Source organism: Neolamprologus brichardi, chromosome 6, assembly GCF_056152115.1.
Source record: "Neolamprologus brichardi isolate AB-2024 chromosome 6, ASM5615211v1, whole genome shotgun sequence".
In the NCBI taxonomy this organism is placed as follows: domain Eukaryota; kingdom Metazoa; phylum Chordata; class Actinopteri; order Cichliformes; family Cichlidae; genus Neolamprologus; species Neolamprologus brichardi.
This window is the reverse complement of record NC_142109.1, coordinates 32,468,314-32,482,869: the sequence shown is the minus strand read 5'-3', so window position 1 is coordinate 32,482,869 and position 14,556 is coordinate 32,468,314. Positions and strand designations below refer to the sequence as shown.

The 14,556-nt window shown below is 44.4% G+C and overlaps 1 protein-coding gene across 1 annotated transcript in view; it reads right to left on the bottom strand.

Annotated features, from left to right (window-relative positions):
* Positions 1–836: 836 nt before the first annotated feature.
* Positions 837–14,556, bottom strand: part of frmpd1a (FERM and PDZ domain containing 1a) — a 60,979-nt gene continuing 47,259 nt past the window's right edge. The window contains exons 12-16 of the mRNA XM_087842112.1: positions 11,943–12,162; positions 11,656–11,838; positions 9,567–9,711; positions 8,217–9,485; positions 837–6,027 (exon numbers count right to left, since the gene is read on the bottom strand). Of these exons, the coding sequence (XP_087698238.1) occupies positions 2,633–6,027; positions 8,217–9,485; positions 9,567–9,711; positions 11,656–11,838; positions 11,943–12,162 (5,212 nt within the window). The 3' untranslated portion in view covers positions 837–2,632. The remainder of the gene's footprint in view (positions 6,028–8,216; positions 9,486–9,566; positions 9,712–11,655; positions 11,839–11,942; positions 12,163–14,556) is intronic.

Here is a 14,556-nt window from a genome sequence, read left to right as displayed (position 1 = left end):
GCATGGGCGGGCAATTAATTTTCCCAAGAGGCTGTATGAGAAATCAGGAGTCAAGGTGGGGCCCTCCACAACAATCCCAGTTTCTCATGTGGACTCTTGGGAAATATAATTGCCCTCCCTGCTTCAGAGGGACGTGCTCACAGCCTAGCACCGTGCAGATCAACTGACATTCGCCAGAGAACATCAGATCTGGCAGGACTGCCACTGGCGCCTTGTTGTCGTCACAGATGAGAGCAGGTTCACTCTGAGCACATGTGACAGATGCCACAGCATCTCCAGACTCTTTCATATGTGCACACTGTGAACTATGACGATTGATTTTTTTTTACCTAATTTTATTATTTTCCCAGTTTAGCTCAACTTTCTGTTTTTCCCTCTTCTTTATTATCTTCGTTTGTGTTGATTATGTTCAACTGTTCCTCTTTCCTGATATAGAAACATGAATTAAGCAGCTGCATCTTAACAATATGGTCACACTATAATATATAACCGTTTTAATCTGTTGAGTGGGGGATGTAAATACTGTCCCTTGTTCTAACGTCACCTTTTTGATTAAGGATATAGGGAGTGGACCAAACCACTGTGACCCACAGGAGGGGGGAGTCCACTTTTTTCATCTTCAAAAGTTGTTTTTCTTACCACAAGAGCTGCCAGTGCTTATTACTAATATTTAGTATCATAAAGGTATCCTTCTAATATTGCATTGAGGACGACGAGAGAGAAAGCTGATCTGGACACCCTCGCCTTACTCAGTTTGCACCCCTGTTGCATTGTCTGTCTGACTCAGCAAAGATGATATTGGATGAAAAATAAAAGGAATCATGAAAAGATCATAACATAGTTTTTAATGGTGGGAATTGAGCATTACAAAGCAAGCACAGACTTCATCTATCCGTCATTCACAGATAAAATCCCTGAAGAGATAACAATGCATTTTATGGATTATAACAGCATGCTTCGTGAGCACAGAGGACTTTAAAAAAAGGTTTTCCATCATTACTTTTAGGGAAACGCCCACGCTGAGATAATGGTAAAACTAAACCCATTCTTCTCTGCAAACTGGAAAAAATAATACAGGAAAATATCCTATTGGAACCTAATGAAACAAAACAGTAACGTGAATAAAAGCATTTTGGCTGCTATCATAAAAAGAAACACCGTTTGCAGTTTACTGTATCCCCTGAACTGAAGTGGTGAAACGAGTTTTGATGGTTACTTCTGCAGTGAACATGCAGGTCTTGTGTGTCGAGCCTTTTAACTGTTAAACATTCCCAGTGAAAATGCTGCCATACAGCAGCTCATCCACAATAATAAATTTTAAGTTTTACATAATTTCCGTGTCAAATTTTAAAGAAAACCAAGAAGAGGCTGTGAACCAATCGCTGGGTCTGACCAGCCTACACAATTAGTCAAAGGCTGTAAAAGCTAATACTGCATTCTGTGGCCAAGTTATGTCACTGGTCAAGTACTTGTAGTCATACTGGGAAATCTATAATAATGCACTTAGTATAAGGGACAGTCGTTTTTCTTCATCCTCAGAACTCAAGCAGAGGTGTGATGGTTTTTATAATCTTGAAAGCAATCAGAAACTCAAGAACTGTCACACACCTTTAATACCTATTGATAAGTATCTTCTGTAGCCTGCGGACTGTTGTGGAATATACAAAAATAAATGAATATATGGAAATAAATGCAAGGAGCTGCAATGGTAACGTCACCATGCACCGGAAGGTTTCAGTCAAAGAGAAAATAAATTAAAGAAAATGTTGAGAATCTTTGACGTTTCCACAGATCCTATCAAATGTTGGTGTAAAAGGACAAAAAACTCAATGTGCCGTTTCGTAAAATCCTGCAACGCGCATACATGAGCATTCCACTACTAGGTTTATAAAACAGCAAATGGCTTCAGGCTTGAAATCATCAAATCATGTCCCACACTAGTTTTTGGTTTTGTAAACATTAACATTCAGAAAAAGTCTTCACCGACGTCCTATTAAGATCCGGTATATAAGAATCTGTAAACTGCAGTCAGATGATGAGAAGAGTTAAAATGGTCAGTCTGTTGAACAGAAGGCCAGTGTATGAATGGATGAGTCAGAGTTACTCTGCATCGATTACATGTGTGCTTGTGCATGTGTGAAAAAGGCCCACTACTTTGACACACCGCTGCTCCTCTGTCTATGACTGTAAACATTTCCATATTTATTCCTTGACATTCCTTTCTTCCTTAGACAAACTGCAGTATCTCATTAAATAAACCAATCAATCAATAAATAAACAGTTAATAACACAGAATACATTCAAGTACATCAGCTTTGATATTGGAATGCAAGCTTGCAGCACTCTACAGTCTGGCTCTTGGCTATCCATCTGGTTTGTTTGGTACAGTACGTGCACAGCTAGTCAGTCACCGCATGCGCCTCGGCGATCTCTGCCTTGATAACCAGAAAAAAAACTGTTAACCGGCCCCAGTTTTTTGAGCTTCCTAGGAACAGCACCGCAAGCCGAGAGTCCCAGGTCACACTTATCCACGCCTACAGCAGCTGTGAGCTCACTGGTGACCTCACGGATGTGGAGTTGAACGCCACAGGTCGCAAGGCTGAAGGTAATTTCTCGAAGGGCTGCGGTCGCCTCAGAGTGTAGTGAGGGTGCGGAACAGCTGAGTGAGGCAGAAGACTGAGGCGGTGAGTGCTGTGCACTGTTTGGCTAGCAGCTTGGTGCTCAGGTCCTGGCAGCTGCGTTTGCTGCTGGCACGCTCCGCCGCCAGGCAGAAGTCCCTGAATGAGCGGGCCACATCTGCCAGACCTGCGACGGCCTCTGCGTTCCTCCGGTCGCACCTGTCGCACCCAGAAAACCAGAGGCACACGCCTGCCAGCTCCACCAGGGTCCGGAAACTGTTGGCCAGAGAGTGAAGCATCTCCTCTGGGCTCTGTCCGATCCCCACCACCTTTTGGCAGCCTGACATCAGCCGCCGTGCTTCCATCTGGAGCACCCTTTTGTTCTCCGTAAAGTGAGCAGGGCACGTTTCTCTTGGGTGACGAGCTCTGTGTCCTCCTACGGATCGGTCAGCATTGCTGCTTTCTAGAATGGAAAGAAGCTGGTCTACATCTAAGCGGAGTACTTGGAAACCCGTGGGAGGTTCTGGGTAGCGCTGCTGACCCAGCCGACTCATGGTGTCCTTGTGCGTTTGAGAAGTGAAAGGGTCAGAGGTGTCAGAGAGAGGCGAGAGGAGAGGGCTGAGCTCAGAGGTAGAAGTGGAGAAAAGAATGGAGCGAGGAAACGAGGGGGAGTGGGAGGACATAGGGGAAAGAAAGGAGGGAACAGGGGAAGAGCTCATTAGAGGAAGACCTGCCCCAGAAGTCTGCGTTACTTCGCTGCTCTGTGTGCGGCAGGAGAACTCGTAGACCGTCAGCTCATCATCGAAGCTGTCCTCGCTGCCGAAGCAGTTTGTGTAAACAGCTGGGCAACCGCAAGCGTCCAGTGGCACCTGCACCCCCTCTACGATCGACTCGCATCCAGACGATAGCACAGAACCACACCCAAACTCTGACTTCAGAGGTGGAGCAGACACCACCTCGGCCTGGGCCTTTGTCTCTGTTGAATCCTCACAGATAGTGAATACTCTGCAGCCTGAAGGAGGTGTTTTTGGTGAGCCTGAAACTTTCTCTGAAGGTCTACAAAGATCGATTAAAGGCCTGTCGCTACTTGTCCTTCTTATTTTCTGTGGCTGAAAAGGAAGCCTGGGCCCATTTAGATTCTCTGTGGTCACCACGATTGCAGGAGGGATGGAAGGTGATCGATTGGTTGTTTTATAACCTGGTGCGTCTGCATCTGGACTTGTGACTTTGGAGTTTGGTTCTGGAGAGTCTTTTATGGGACCAGGAGTGTCCATCTTTAAACCTGCGGCATCTCTTTGGAGTTGGCTCACTATGGAGGCTGGGGGCTCTGTTATTGGTCCTGGTGTGTCCTTATCAGATCCAGAGTACAACAAATTTCGATGTTGGGGCTTAGGCTCGGTCTGAACAGGCAGGTCAGAGCTGACCTCCTCCTTCACCTCTGTCCCTGAATTAAGACTCTTTGCTGATGTTAGTTCTACACAAACCTCCCCGTCCACCTCCGATCCTGTGACCGTTGTATCCGAATCATCTGACTCTACCGACTCCGCAGTGTTGCCAACTTCTAAGTCAGCATTTTGTTTGACATCATTAACGTCTGTTACTTTAATGGTGACCTCTGCTTCTTCCTTGGTGTCCTCAGCAGGACTCCGGGCCACGTTCCCAATCCCGGGTTGACTGAGAGACTCTTGAGATCGTGATAAATAAAGAGGCAGCTGTTGAATCTTCCCCCTAAGCGTTGACGCAGATAATCGGCCCATGATGGCGGGGGAACAGGTTTGGAAGAGGAAATGAGTCGGAGAAGTAGGTTGTTTAGCGAGATCGGTGATTGTAGCCATGCTAGTCTTTTCTAACTTCGAACTAGCTAAACTTTCTTTATCTTCAGCACTTTGGGTTTCACTCCTGGGTTTATCCACGGTTTGATTTAAAGCACTGAGAAATCCAACACCTGAATTAAAAGTAGGAGGCGCGGCGCTTGTTGCAGCTCCGAGCTTTGCTGTAATTGAGTTTATAGCACGAGTATAATCAGAATGAATTCTTGTGCGAGACTTGATTTGTGACTCGCTTTGACCTGCTGATTTAGCTCTACACTTTGTAGCTTTAGTCCTGTCGTCTCTCCTGTCACTCAGTGAATTACTCACTTCATCAACATCATCATCATCATCAAAAACATTGTCAGAAGTGGTGCTGTCTGTAACTTCATCGCTTATGGTCACAGCCCCGATGGCATCGTCGTCGTTAACGCTTGTGACCTTTACGTGTGCCTGTTCTTTGTCATTGCTTGTCTTCGGATTGTGTTCCACATAATCTGAAGCTGTAATTTTGTTTTGGATTTCCACGTACTCGCTGCCCTCTTCCTCCTTCACTAGACAGCCACTCTGGGATTTGTGAAGGACTGGTACTGAGGGCAGAGGGGATGAAGGTGGGGGTGGTGGTGGTGAATATGAGGGGCCTTTAAGCATGTATTCCTCTGCATCTTTCATCTCTGGTGCAATCAAACTGGACACCAAAAGGCCGTTACTGCCCTTTTTATTCCCGTCTGGTAAACATGGAGACAGTATGTGGATTTCTGGTGGCGCCTGCACACCCACAAGTGGTCTCTTCAAGCTAGACGAGTATGCTCCCACTCCCTCTTTCTTCTCTTCCTCCTCTTTAATGATTTCTTGCAAAAACATATGACTACTGAACGGTCCATTCCCTGTCAAACCTGCTGACTCCGGCTTCCCTTCCTCTTTCCCTTCCCTATCCTGCTCCTGTCCCTCCCCTTCCTCCTTTCCGTCACCCCTCCGATCGGCACTCTCCTTTCCGTCTGGATCCACACGGCAGCGGACAACAGTGATGGTTGGAGACACTGATTTCACCAGATCGGTGACCGATTTGGACTCCATTGCGTCAGGTTCCATCTCCATTTCCTGTTTCCTGGTTTTGGGAGCAGGATTTGGGTCTCTAGGCTGATCAAGAGAACCGAAACCTGGTGCACGCGAGCAGAGTGTTGACAGAATGGGCTTTGACTCAAGCTGAGCAGGTTCCCCTTCAGAGTGAGTAAGTGAGGAGACAGTGGGGCTAGGATTCTTGGTTTGCTCTGAAGGTTCAGGATCTGAACTGAGGATCTGGGCATCGCTGACTTCTCCCAAATGCTTTTTATGACACCGCTTGGAAGCCAGGGCCTGCTTTGACTCTGGATCTGGCTCTGGATACGACACCCTGGACGTGTAATCGGTTTCCATGAAGGAACGCCGCTTCCTCGATCTTTTCCTGAGCTGGAACAAAGTTTCTCTGCCTCCTCCTTCTTCCTCTCGCCATTTTCTATCATCTTCTGCTTCTCTAACTTTGTCTGTGTCCGGCACAGAGACTCTGATATCACTGAGGCTCAGTGCGCTGAGGAAGTCCAGCTTCATCTCTGTGCAAATGTCTGCAAGATAGCACAACAATTTCAGCTTTTGTGTTTAAAGCAGAACAAATATCACAACAAAATTTATATTCTTCTGTGTGCAGTGCACAGACACACAAAACAGGCCATAAATGTACATTCGGTGAAAATTACAAGTTTTGCATCACTTTTTCCTTTAAATTTAGTTTTTAGTTTTGCACAGCAGTTGCCATTAAACTATTTGTCTGCAATTTTTTGTATTAGTTTTGCTCCAATGTTTACTGTTAGTAGCTAATGTGGTGGTAGATAGACACTGTACTTAAAGGGGATATATTCAGCTCATTTCCAGTGTCATATTTTTATTGTACTCTACTAGAGTAGAGTGGGCCTTGAGTAGCCCATCAGCTCATCCTCTCTGAAATAAGCTTGCTTTTAAATCAAATCAAATTAAAACAAAAAATCCTGTAAATTGGAGCAATTTAAGCTTCAGCTTTTTCCTTCATGGGAGTAGAAGTAAAACATAACATTACATGAAATGATGTCAAATGTAGAAAAAACATTAAATAATGTAAAGGAAAAGTACATAAGCATTATTCATAAATTATATTTAAAATAGCTCTTCCATTGACATGTTTAAATAGGTCCAAATTATGTATTAGATTAATAGATGAGTCAATAGAGTGAAATCTAACTTTTTTAGCTAGTCAGAGCTGGATCATCCACCAAAAGATTATAAGATAAATAAGATGGTAGTCATGTCCAAATTCATGGGCTGCATCCTCCTGAGGACCCGGCCTTCGCGGTCTACGTGGGCCGGGTCCTCAGAAGGTCGGGTAGGCCGGAAGTAAACGGCTGTAAAATTGGACGGTCTAGCCTTCTGATTAGCGTCACCGCTGTCTCGGTGGAGTTTAATAAACTCAGCCGTCTGCTCCTTGCTAACTAAAATATAACAGGACACTGGTGTAAATTCTCGACCGTGTCATGCTTCTGTTTAATCAGTTTTCTATTTGACGTTTAGTCAGCTGTGTAAAAACCAAGGAGGAACCCACCCGAGGGATTAATAAAGTTTTATTTTATCTAATCTAATAACTTTAATCTCAGCCAAACCGATTTACTCACGAACAAACAAAACACTGAAAAAACCCCAACAATAACATTTTTAGGTTGTCTAAGTGACTTATATATTACGTTTAACCCGAGTAGCGAAAGTCCGCGGTGATCTGAAAATGATGTGCCGGGAGTTGTGCTGTTCTCGGCCGCATCAGTAACCCTCGAGCTCCCGGCTAGCTATCGAGCTGGTGGGTAGCAGACGTCTCCGAAAACGTTGAAGCACTTTTGCAAATATGCGATATCTTGATAAACCGAGCAGATATTTGATGTTTACACAGCTACTTTCTCGCCTGAAAATATGTTAAAAGTTTATTTTGTGACCCAGAAAGATTAGTAAGAGTAATTTTAAAACTTAGTAGCGGTCGCCATTGTTGGAAACTGGAGTTTGGCTGGGCCGCGCTATGAATTCTGGGATATGGTAGGCCACGATGGACACACCCGACCCATCCTTCAAATTTGGGGAAAAGGAGGACGCATTTGTCAGCTGCATTCGGAGGAGTCTACGAATTTGGACAACCTTCGGCGCGTCGCTGTGACGTAATCGGTCTACAAATGCGGCCTCAGGAGGATGCAGCCCATGAATTTGAACACGAGTTGTCTTCCGAATATTAATGGGGTGTGGAGAAAACATGCAGCTATAGAAGATTATATTCACTTTGGTACTATTTTCCAATAATAATCCCCTGTAATTCTTTGCCTTTGGAAAGTAATCCGTAAGAACATAACCCCTTAAATGTAGTAGAATAACGGTATGAAGTACTGTAGTGGACTTTGGAAATATTTATTTGAGGCATATCATAAAAGCCCTCAGATGTAGTTAGACTGTACTTCTATCCCACCTGGACTGATGCAGTAAAGGAAATGGCAGTTTTTTTCTTGCATTAGAGTGTCATCAGGATCAGTAGACCACATCTACCATTATTGTTAGGTGTGGCAATTATGTAACATGTTCTGGCAATTATGTAACATTTTCAGTAATCCAGTAAATATTCTAACTCTTTTAGGGAGTAACCACTTCAGCCACTAGATGGCAACAGAGCAGAATTTACAACCTTTATTTCTGATCAATATACAAGACTTGAAAATTCTTGAGATCAGCCTCACAGTGAAAAGTAAATCACCTCTTGGTACAGCGCCTGATGTCAGGTCTTCAGGTGAGGTGAAACGATCCCTGGCGTCAAAGAACTCCTCATCAGAGCTGCTGTCTCCAAAGCCAGGGGGCGGGTGCAGGATGGGTATTGGCTCCAGGTCTTCATCTTGAGTCTCCTCCTCCCTCTCTTCTCTCTGTTTATGAGAAAGGCTGCGTGCGCTGTCGGGGGTGATGTTGGAGCAGATGTTGTAGTAGCAGCGTGCGTCGCTCTGGACAAAGTTAAACACAAAGTCTGCGTTTGAAGACGGGGAAGGCGATGACGAATCTTCTTTAAAACCACCTTCCTTGCTTACACTTCCTCCCTCTCTTCCCCCATCTGTTTCTTTTAACGCATTCCTCCTCCTCCTCAACTCTTCTTCGTCGTCGTCTTCCTCGCTGGCCTCTGGAGGGCTCGGCAGGAAGTCCACGAGGCGGGAGAGCTCCGCGAAACACAGGGAGCTGTCATCGGTGCAGAGGTTACCTGAAGCTCTTTGGGCATCAGCAAGGCTCTGAGAAGAAGTGGAGACGGGTGAGGTGAGCTGGGGATCGGCTCCATCGCCTGATCTCCTGCAGGCCCCTCCTCCTCCTCTGTCAGGAGTTGTGAGGTGAATCAGGGGATGGGAGTGCGCAGGTGGTGGGGCAAGCAGGTGAGGCTGTACGTGCCCATGAGAATAAGGGTGGAGGTGAAACGAAGAGTGGACACTGGCGTGACTTTGTGAAGCAGCACTGGCGTGGATAGAGGAAGAGGAGCATGATATCAAGTCATCTTCCTCCAGGCCATCGAGAGTGTCACTGGAGACGCTGGTGAGGACACGAGAGTCCGTATGGCATGAATCTGATACAGACGGCTCCTCCTCTGCTGCTCGCACATCCTCTTCACATCCCATCTCCCCTTCCTGTCTAGCATGTCTCCCCGAATCATTGTCCGTTACGTGGATCTCTATTTGTCCACAATCCTGCACGCTCTTCACCTCCTTCCTGTGCTCGGAGCTTTCATTCTCGTCATTCTTATCGAGCTGAAACTTTTCTGTTTTAGTGTCAGAACCCTTTTCATCTTTTAGTCTTTTATCCTCGCCAGGTTTCTCTCCCCTTTCACTCTCATCTTTGTTGTTTCTCCGACTGTCTTTTCTGTTCCGTCCATCTGGATCTGATGAAGATCTGATTCGAAGGCGGGGCTTCTTGTCAGACACCAGGTTGACCAGCGGTTCCATGTCCAAGTCTGAGGATTCATCGGAGTCACTGCCACACCGTGAAACATAACCTGTGAACACGAATCCAAATTGAAACGAGATAACATTTATTGATTGTTACAGGTGTGATGGATGCATTGTTGTCTTTGTACCTTCCTCAGCAGAGATTCTGTGCTTCTTGGAGTCGTCTATCCAGGGAAAGACGTTGAGGTCAGGGTCAACAAACACTCGGCAGTACCCTGCTATTAAGCAGGACATATCCTTAGCCGCAGCTGACTCCAGTAGTAAAGTAATGGGCTTTATGAAAGAGAATGGAGAAAGAGAGGTTGAGGGGAAAGACAATTCAGCAGTGTAAAGGCACTTAGCATAAAGTTCAACCACTGTTTCTGCTGAGGTTTGCATATTGTATGCAAGGAGGTGCAGAGAATAATATAAAGAGGTTATGAAAAACAGAAATTGTTCATCTTAATTCATTAAAACACTGCAGTAAAGGTGGGTCGCGTTAAGATGAATGCTAATTAATATTGTGCTTAAGCAGTTAAGGAGGTCTGGAAGTCAGCAGCTTATTAGGAGAGCTTTTAAAGCTAATTAACAATCATCCAAACAGAACAAAACTCTGTTTCCAAACTGCAAAACTGATAAGGATCAATTACTCATGTTCACCTAATGAAAAGGAGAAACATGCAAATCAAAACAACATGTGCTAAATACAAAATGCACCAATAAAGAGATGAAAAATAATACTAATTAGTTTCCAGCTTAAGCAGAAACCTCCAGAGCTGACGAAAATGGATGGACTGTGGATAGACGTTGATATAAAATATCTAGCTAATGTGAGAAAGACATTATTTAATGAAGGACTATCCTAAACGTCAAGCTGGGTGAGTGACAAACTGTGGGAGATGGCTTCCTCATCCGGTGACATTTTGACTAACATTGATCATAGCTCACAAAACTAACAGGAAATTAGGGCTGCTCGATTATGGCAAAAATGATAATCACGATTATTTTCACTGAAATTGAGATCTCGATTATTTGACTATATTTATTTAACCCTTTAAGACCTACCATAGAACCAAGTCCGCCAGAGCTTATATTATTTTTTTACATGCTGTGGAGCCATTTGTGGGAGCATTTCAAGTTGCTATACATCAATACAACTGTTATAGCCCATATTTTAATAATATGTCTGCATTAAGTCCATAGTAACTACATTAATTGCAAAAAAGTGCAATAAACTACAAAAAAATTGAAAATCATTTTTGTTTTTACATATATTTCTACTTGGAGAAATTTAAGAGGCTTAACCCTCAAAACTGTAAATACAAAGAAGTTGCACAAAATAGTTTACAACAACAGGAAATTTATTTTGAGTGTCTTCATAGTTTTATTTTGGAGATACAGCAATTTTTATATACTGCAGGAAAAACAAAAAACAATCCTATGATGCAAATTTGCAAAGAAAACAGCATGTGCATCAAAATAAACTATTTCCAGCAGTGCAATTCGAGTTCTAAGCATCCCAGAAACTATTCAGAAAAGTCAAACATGACTTATAAAAACACCAGTATAGGCTTTTAAGGCGTACAAGTACAAAACTACATTTTCCGCAAAAAAGACGTCACTTCCGGTTTCGGGCAGGAAATGGTGGACATGCGATTGTTCGCGCTGACGTCTGTCTCAATGTGGGAAGTGTTACGAACAGCTGATCGGATCGGCAAAGCGTGTTTCTGGAATATTATGTTTTTGTTCCTGCAAGCGCTTTTTATGCGATTTTTGCAAAGCTATATGTGGAAGGAAACCGTGACCTAGGACAAGCTGATGGCATAAGATGTAAGTACAACTCCTCTGGTTTCTCCGCGAACCCATAATGTTTCCACACCACTGAAGTTTTTTTTTTTACCTCTCTTTTCAACCAACCAACCAACCAAATAACTTCTGCTTAGCTTTCCGAGCTTCCTTCTGGTCCTCTTAATTGTTGTGACGCGTGTTCGAAATGCAGAGAGGTGCGCTCGATTTGCCACACGAAGCAGCGCGAGAGTAAAGCACGAGGGAGGTGCTAATAATCGGCTCAGTCATTTTTAATGATCGCTGAAAGCCCAGATCGTAATCGTGATTAAAATTCGATTAATTGAGCAGCCCTACAGGAAATGTCATCAGGAAAGTGTTTACAGTGTTGCAAATTAGTTATTCTGTTCCTCTTGCATATTAGGTTTGGGTGTGTATCCTTTTAGGTCTCACCTTGATGTCCTGCAGGTATATTTTGACCAGGCTGACCTTTTCCGATTCAGGCAGCAGCTCGATGCGTGTTATGCTGGTGAATTCTGTGAGGGAGGACAGGATGCTCAGCTTGTGGTTGACAATCTGACTCACCCCGTGCCGTGCTCCCACTAATAGGGTCACCATCGACTCCCTGTCCTGGAGCTGAACAACACAGAGCAGGTGGAGAAAGTGCAGAGAAAGAAGATGATTCAAATCATAAAATACAACCAAATCTCAAAAACAAAAGTATACAGATCAACTCCTACCATCATGGTGGCACCAAAAGATTTCCCTCCAAATGATTTGAGTTCACTCAGCTCCTCCAGATAGTTGATCCGTGTCTGATCGACTGACAGGCCCTTCTGCTTGGGATCGTACAGGGATTGGCTCTTCTTCATGTGGTAGCCGATGGCCTTTCTCAGATCCTTTTCTCGCATGTTCCTCAGCAAGGTGGATGACACAAAGTTCTCTATGCCCCAAGTCTTTCTGAGGGAAACACACAAATGCAGATTGAAAGGGTTTGTTTTTGTTTAAAAGGATATTAAAACTTTTTCACACACAAAACAACTAGCCTGTTAAACCTGCATGTTAAACAGGGAAAGGCACTCGTTTAAGCAAAAAGAGATTTGTGGTCGTCTTCATTTTTGGACCGCTCACTTTATGAGTCGCCACAGCAGATGATCTGCCTCCATCTCGATTGCGTCTTCTTCCCTCACACCAACCCTCTGCATGTTCTCCTTCACTACATCCATGGTCTTTCTCTTCAACATATACTGTATATCCCACTATCTCTTCTCTGCACATGTCCAAACCATCTCAGCCTTGCATCTATGTGTCTCCTGATCACTCAACATGAGCTGTCCCTCTGATGTACTCATTTCTAATACTCTCCCTTCTGAACAATCCCAATAAAACCCTTAACACAGCGGTGGGCAATCCCAGTCCACGAGGGCCGGTGTCCCTGCAGGTTTTAGATCTCACCTTGGGTCAACACACCTGAATCACATGATTAGTTCGTTACCAGGCCTCTGGAGAACTTCAGGACATGCTGGCTGTTTCCCAATTCAGGGTCTGCAGCCTTAAAGTACGCAGCCTCAACGATCCTCAAGGGCCGCGTACTTAAAGACCGCTAAGGCCGGAAGTGCGAGGCTTGTGAAATGGGACGGTCTAGCCTCCGTTGTGCTGCCCAGGTTGCCTAGCAACCATGATACTAGCAGCTGGAAACGTTTCATACAGCTTTGTTTGACAGAAATGAAGGAGAAAATCTTTTGTTCATTTGTTTGTTTCTACATGAGCTTTGATCATTCTCTGTAAGATTAAGCTCAGCTATTGAACGGCGTATATTTTGAAGTAAAGGCTTTAAAACCAACTTAGTACAAACGTCACTAATGTCACATAACTTTGCCGACATGTGGCCAACAGGAATGTTTTAATGTTCTTCGTTATTAAACATTTGCACATAAATAAGTGACATAATATTCAGTACTTAAAGTTTTCCCTCATCCGCCGTTTTTTTTCGGCAAAATTATCCACACCCACCGCCGCGCTATGCATTCTGGGATATGTTGGGCCACGAAGTCTACACCGCCACGTCCTTAAAATTCAGGGAAATGAAGGACGCATTTGAGGGCCGCATTTCGAGCAGCCTTCGAATTGGGACAGCCTTCGTCACATTGCTGTGACGTAATCGGCCTTAAAATGCGGCCTTTAAGGCTGCAGACCCTGGATTGGGATACAGCCGTTGAGGAGCTAATTTAGCCATTTAAATCAGCTGTGGTGGTTCGAGGACACATCTAAAACCTGCAGGGACACCGGCCCTCGTGGACTGAGATTGCCAAGCCCTGCTTAAACACCTTAAAATCATAAATTGTGACAGGTGTCACTACCATCCTGTAAACTTCACCTTTCACTATTGCTGCTATCTGAGACACTTGTCTCCACCCACTCCAACCTCTTCAACCACTTTCCTCTTCAACTCTCTTGTGCACTGTCTTCTGCTTTAAATGGTAGAGGCCAGCTGTTTAAACTAATCTCACCACAGATCACAATGTTGTCTGCAAGTCCAAAGACACTCCTGCCTGACTTCATCTGTCAAACTATTCATCACCATTGCAAACAAAAAGAGGCTCAGAGGCTCCACAAGGTCCCAAACTAAAAGATGATTTTAGCTGCAGGCGATGCACTAATAGGGCAGGCTCAGGTTGTTAATTGTGATTTGTTTAGAAAAAAAAGGTTTTACAAAATTCATGAGGGAGTCTTGTGTTTATCTGTGATCTGTCAACGTGCACGCAGCTGAATTTGTGTAGGCTCGAAATAAAAAACGTGTTAGAGCACAGCTCATGAGAAAGCTGTGTGCTCTGTCCATGGTCCTGAAATTTGAACAGTTAAATTTGAGCATAATAAAACTTTATTAAGGAAAACGTATTTTAAAGCATATTAATGTAAATGTGCTGGTCAGAACAAACAAATAGTACCTTTAAACTATCAAACCAATTCCAAACATCAAATTGAAAAATGGGCTATTAAGACGGTGCAGCACGGTGCACAGTGGTTAGCACTGTTGCCGCACAGCAAGAAGGTCCTGAGTTCAATTCCACCATCAGGTCTTTCTGTGTGGAGTTTGCATGTTCTCCCCGTGTTTGCGTGGGTTCCCTCCGGGTACTCCAGCTTCCTCCCACCGTCCAAAGACATGCAGCTTGTGGGGATAGGTTAATTGGATAATCCAAATTGCCACTAGGTGTGAATGTGCGAGTGAGTGCGAATGGTTGTCTGTCCCTGTGTGTTGGCCCTGCGACAGACTGGCGACCTGTCCAGGGTGTACCCCGCCTCTCGCCCTATGACAGCTGGGATAGGCTCCAGCGCCCCCGCGACCCTGAAAAG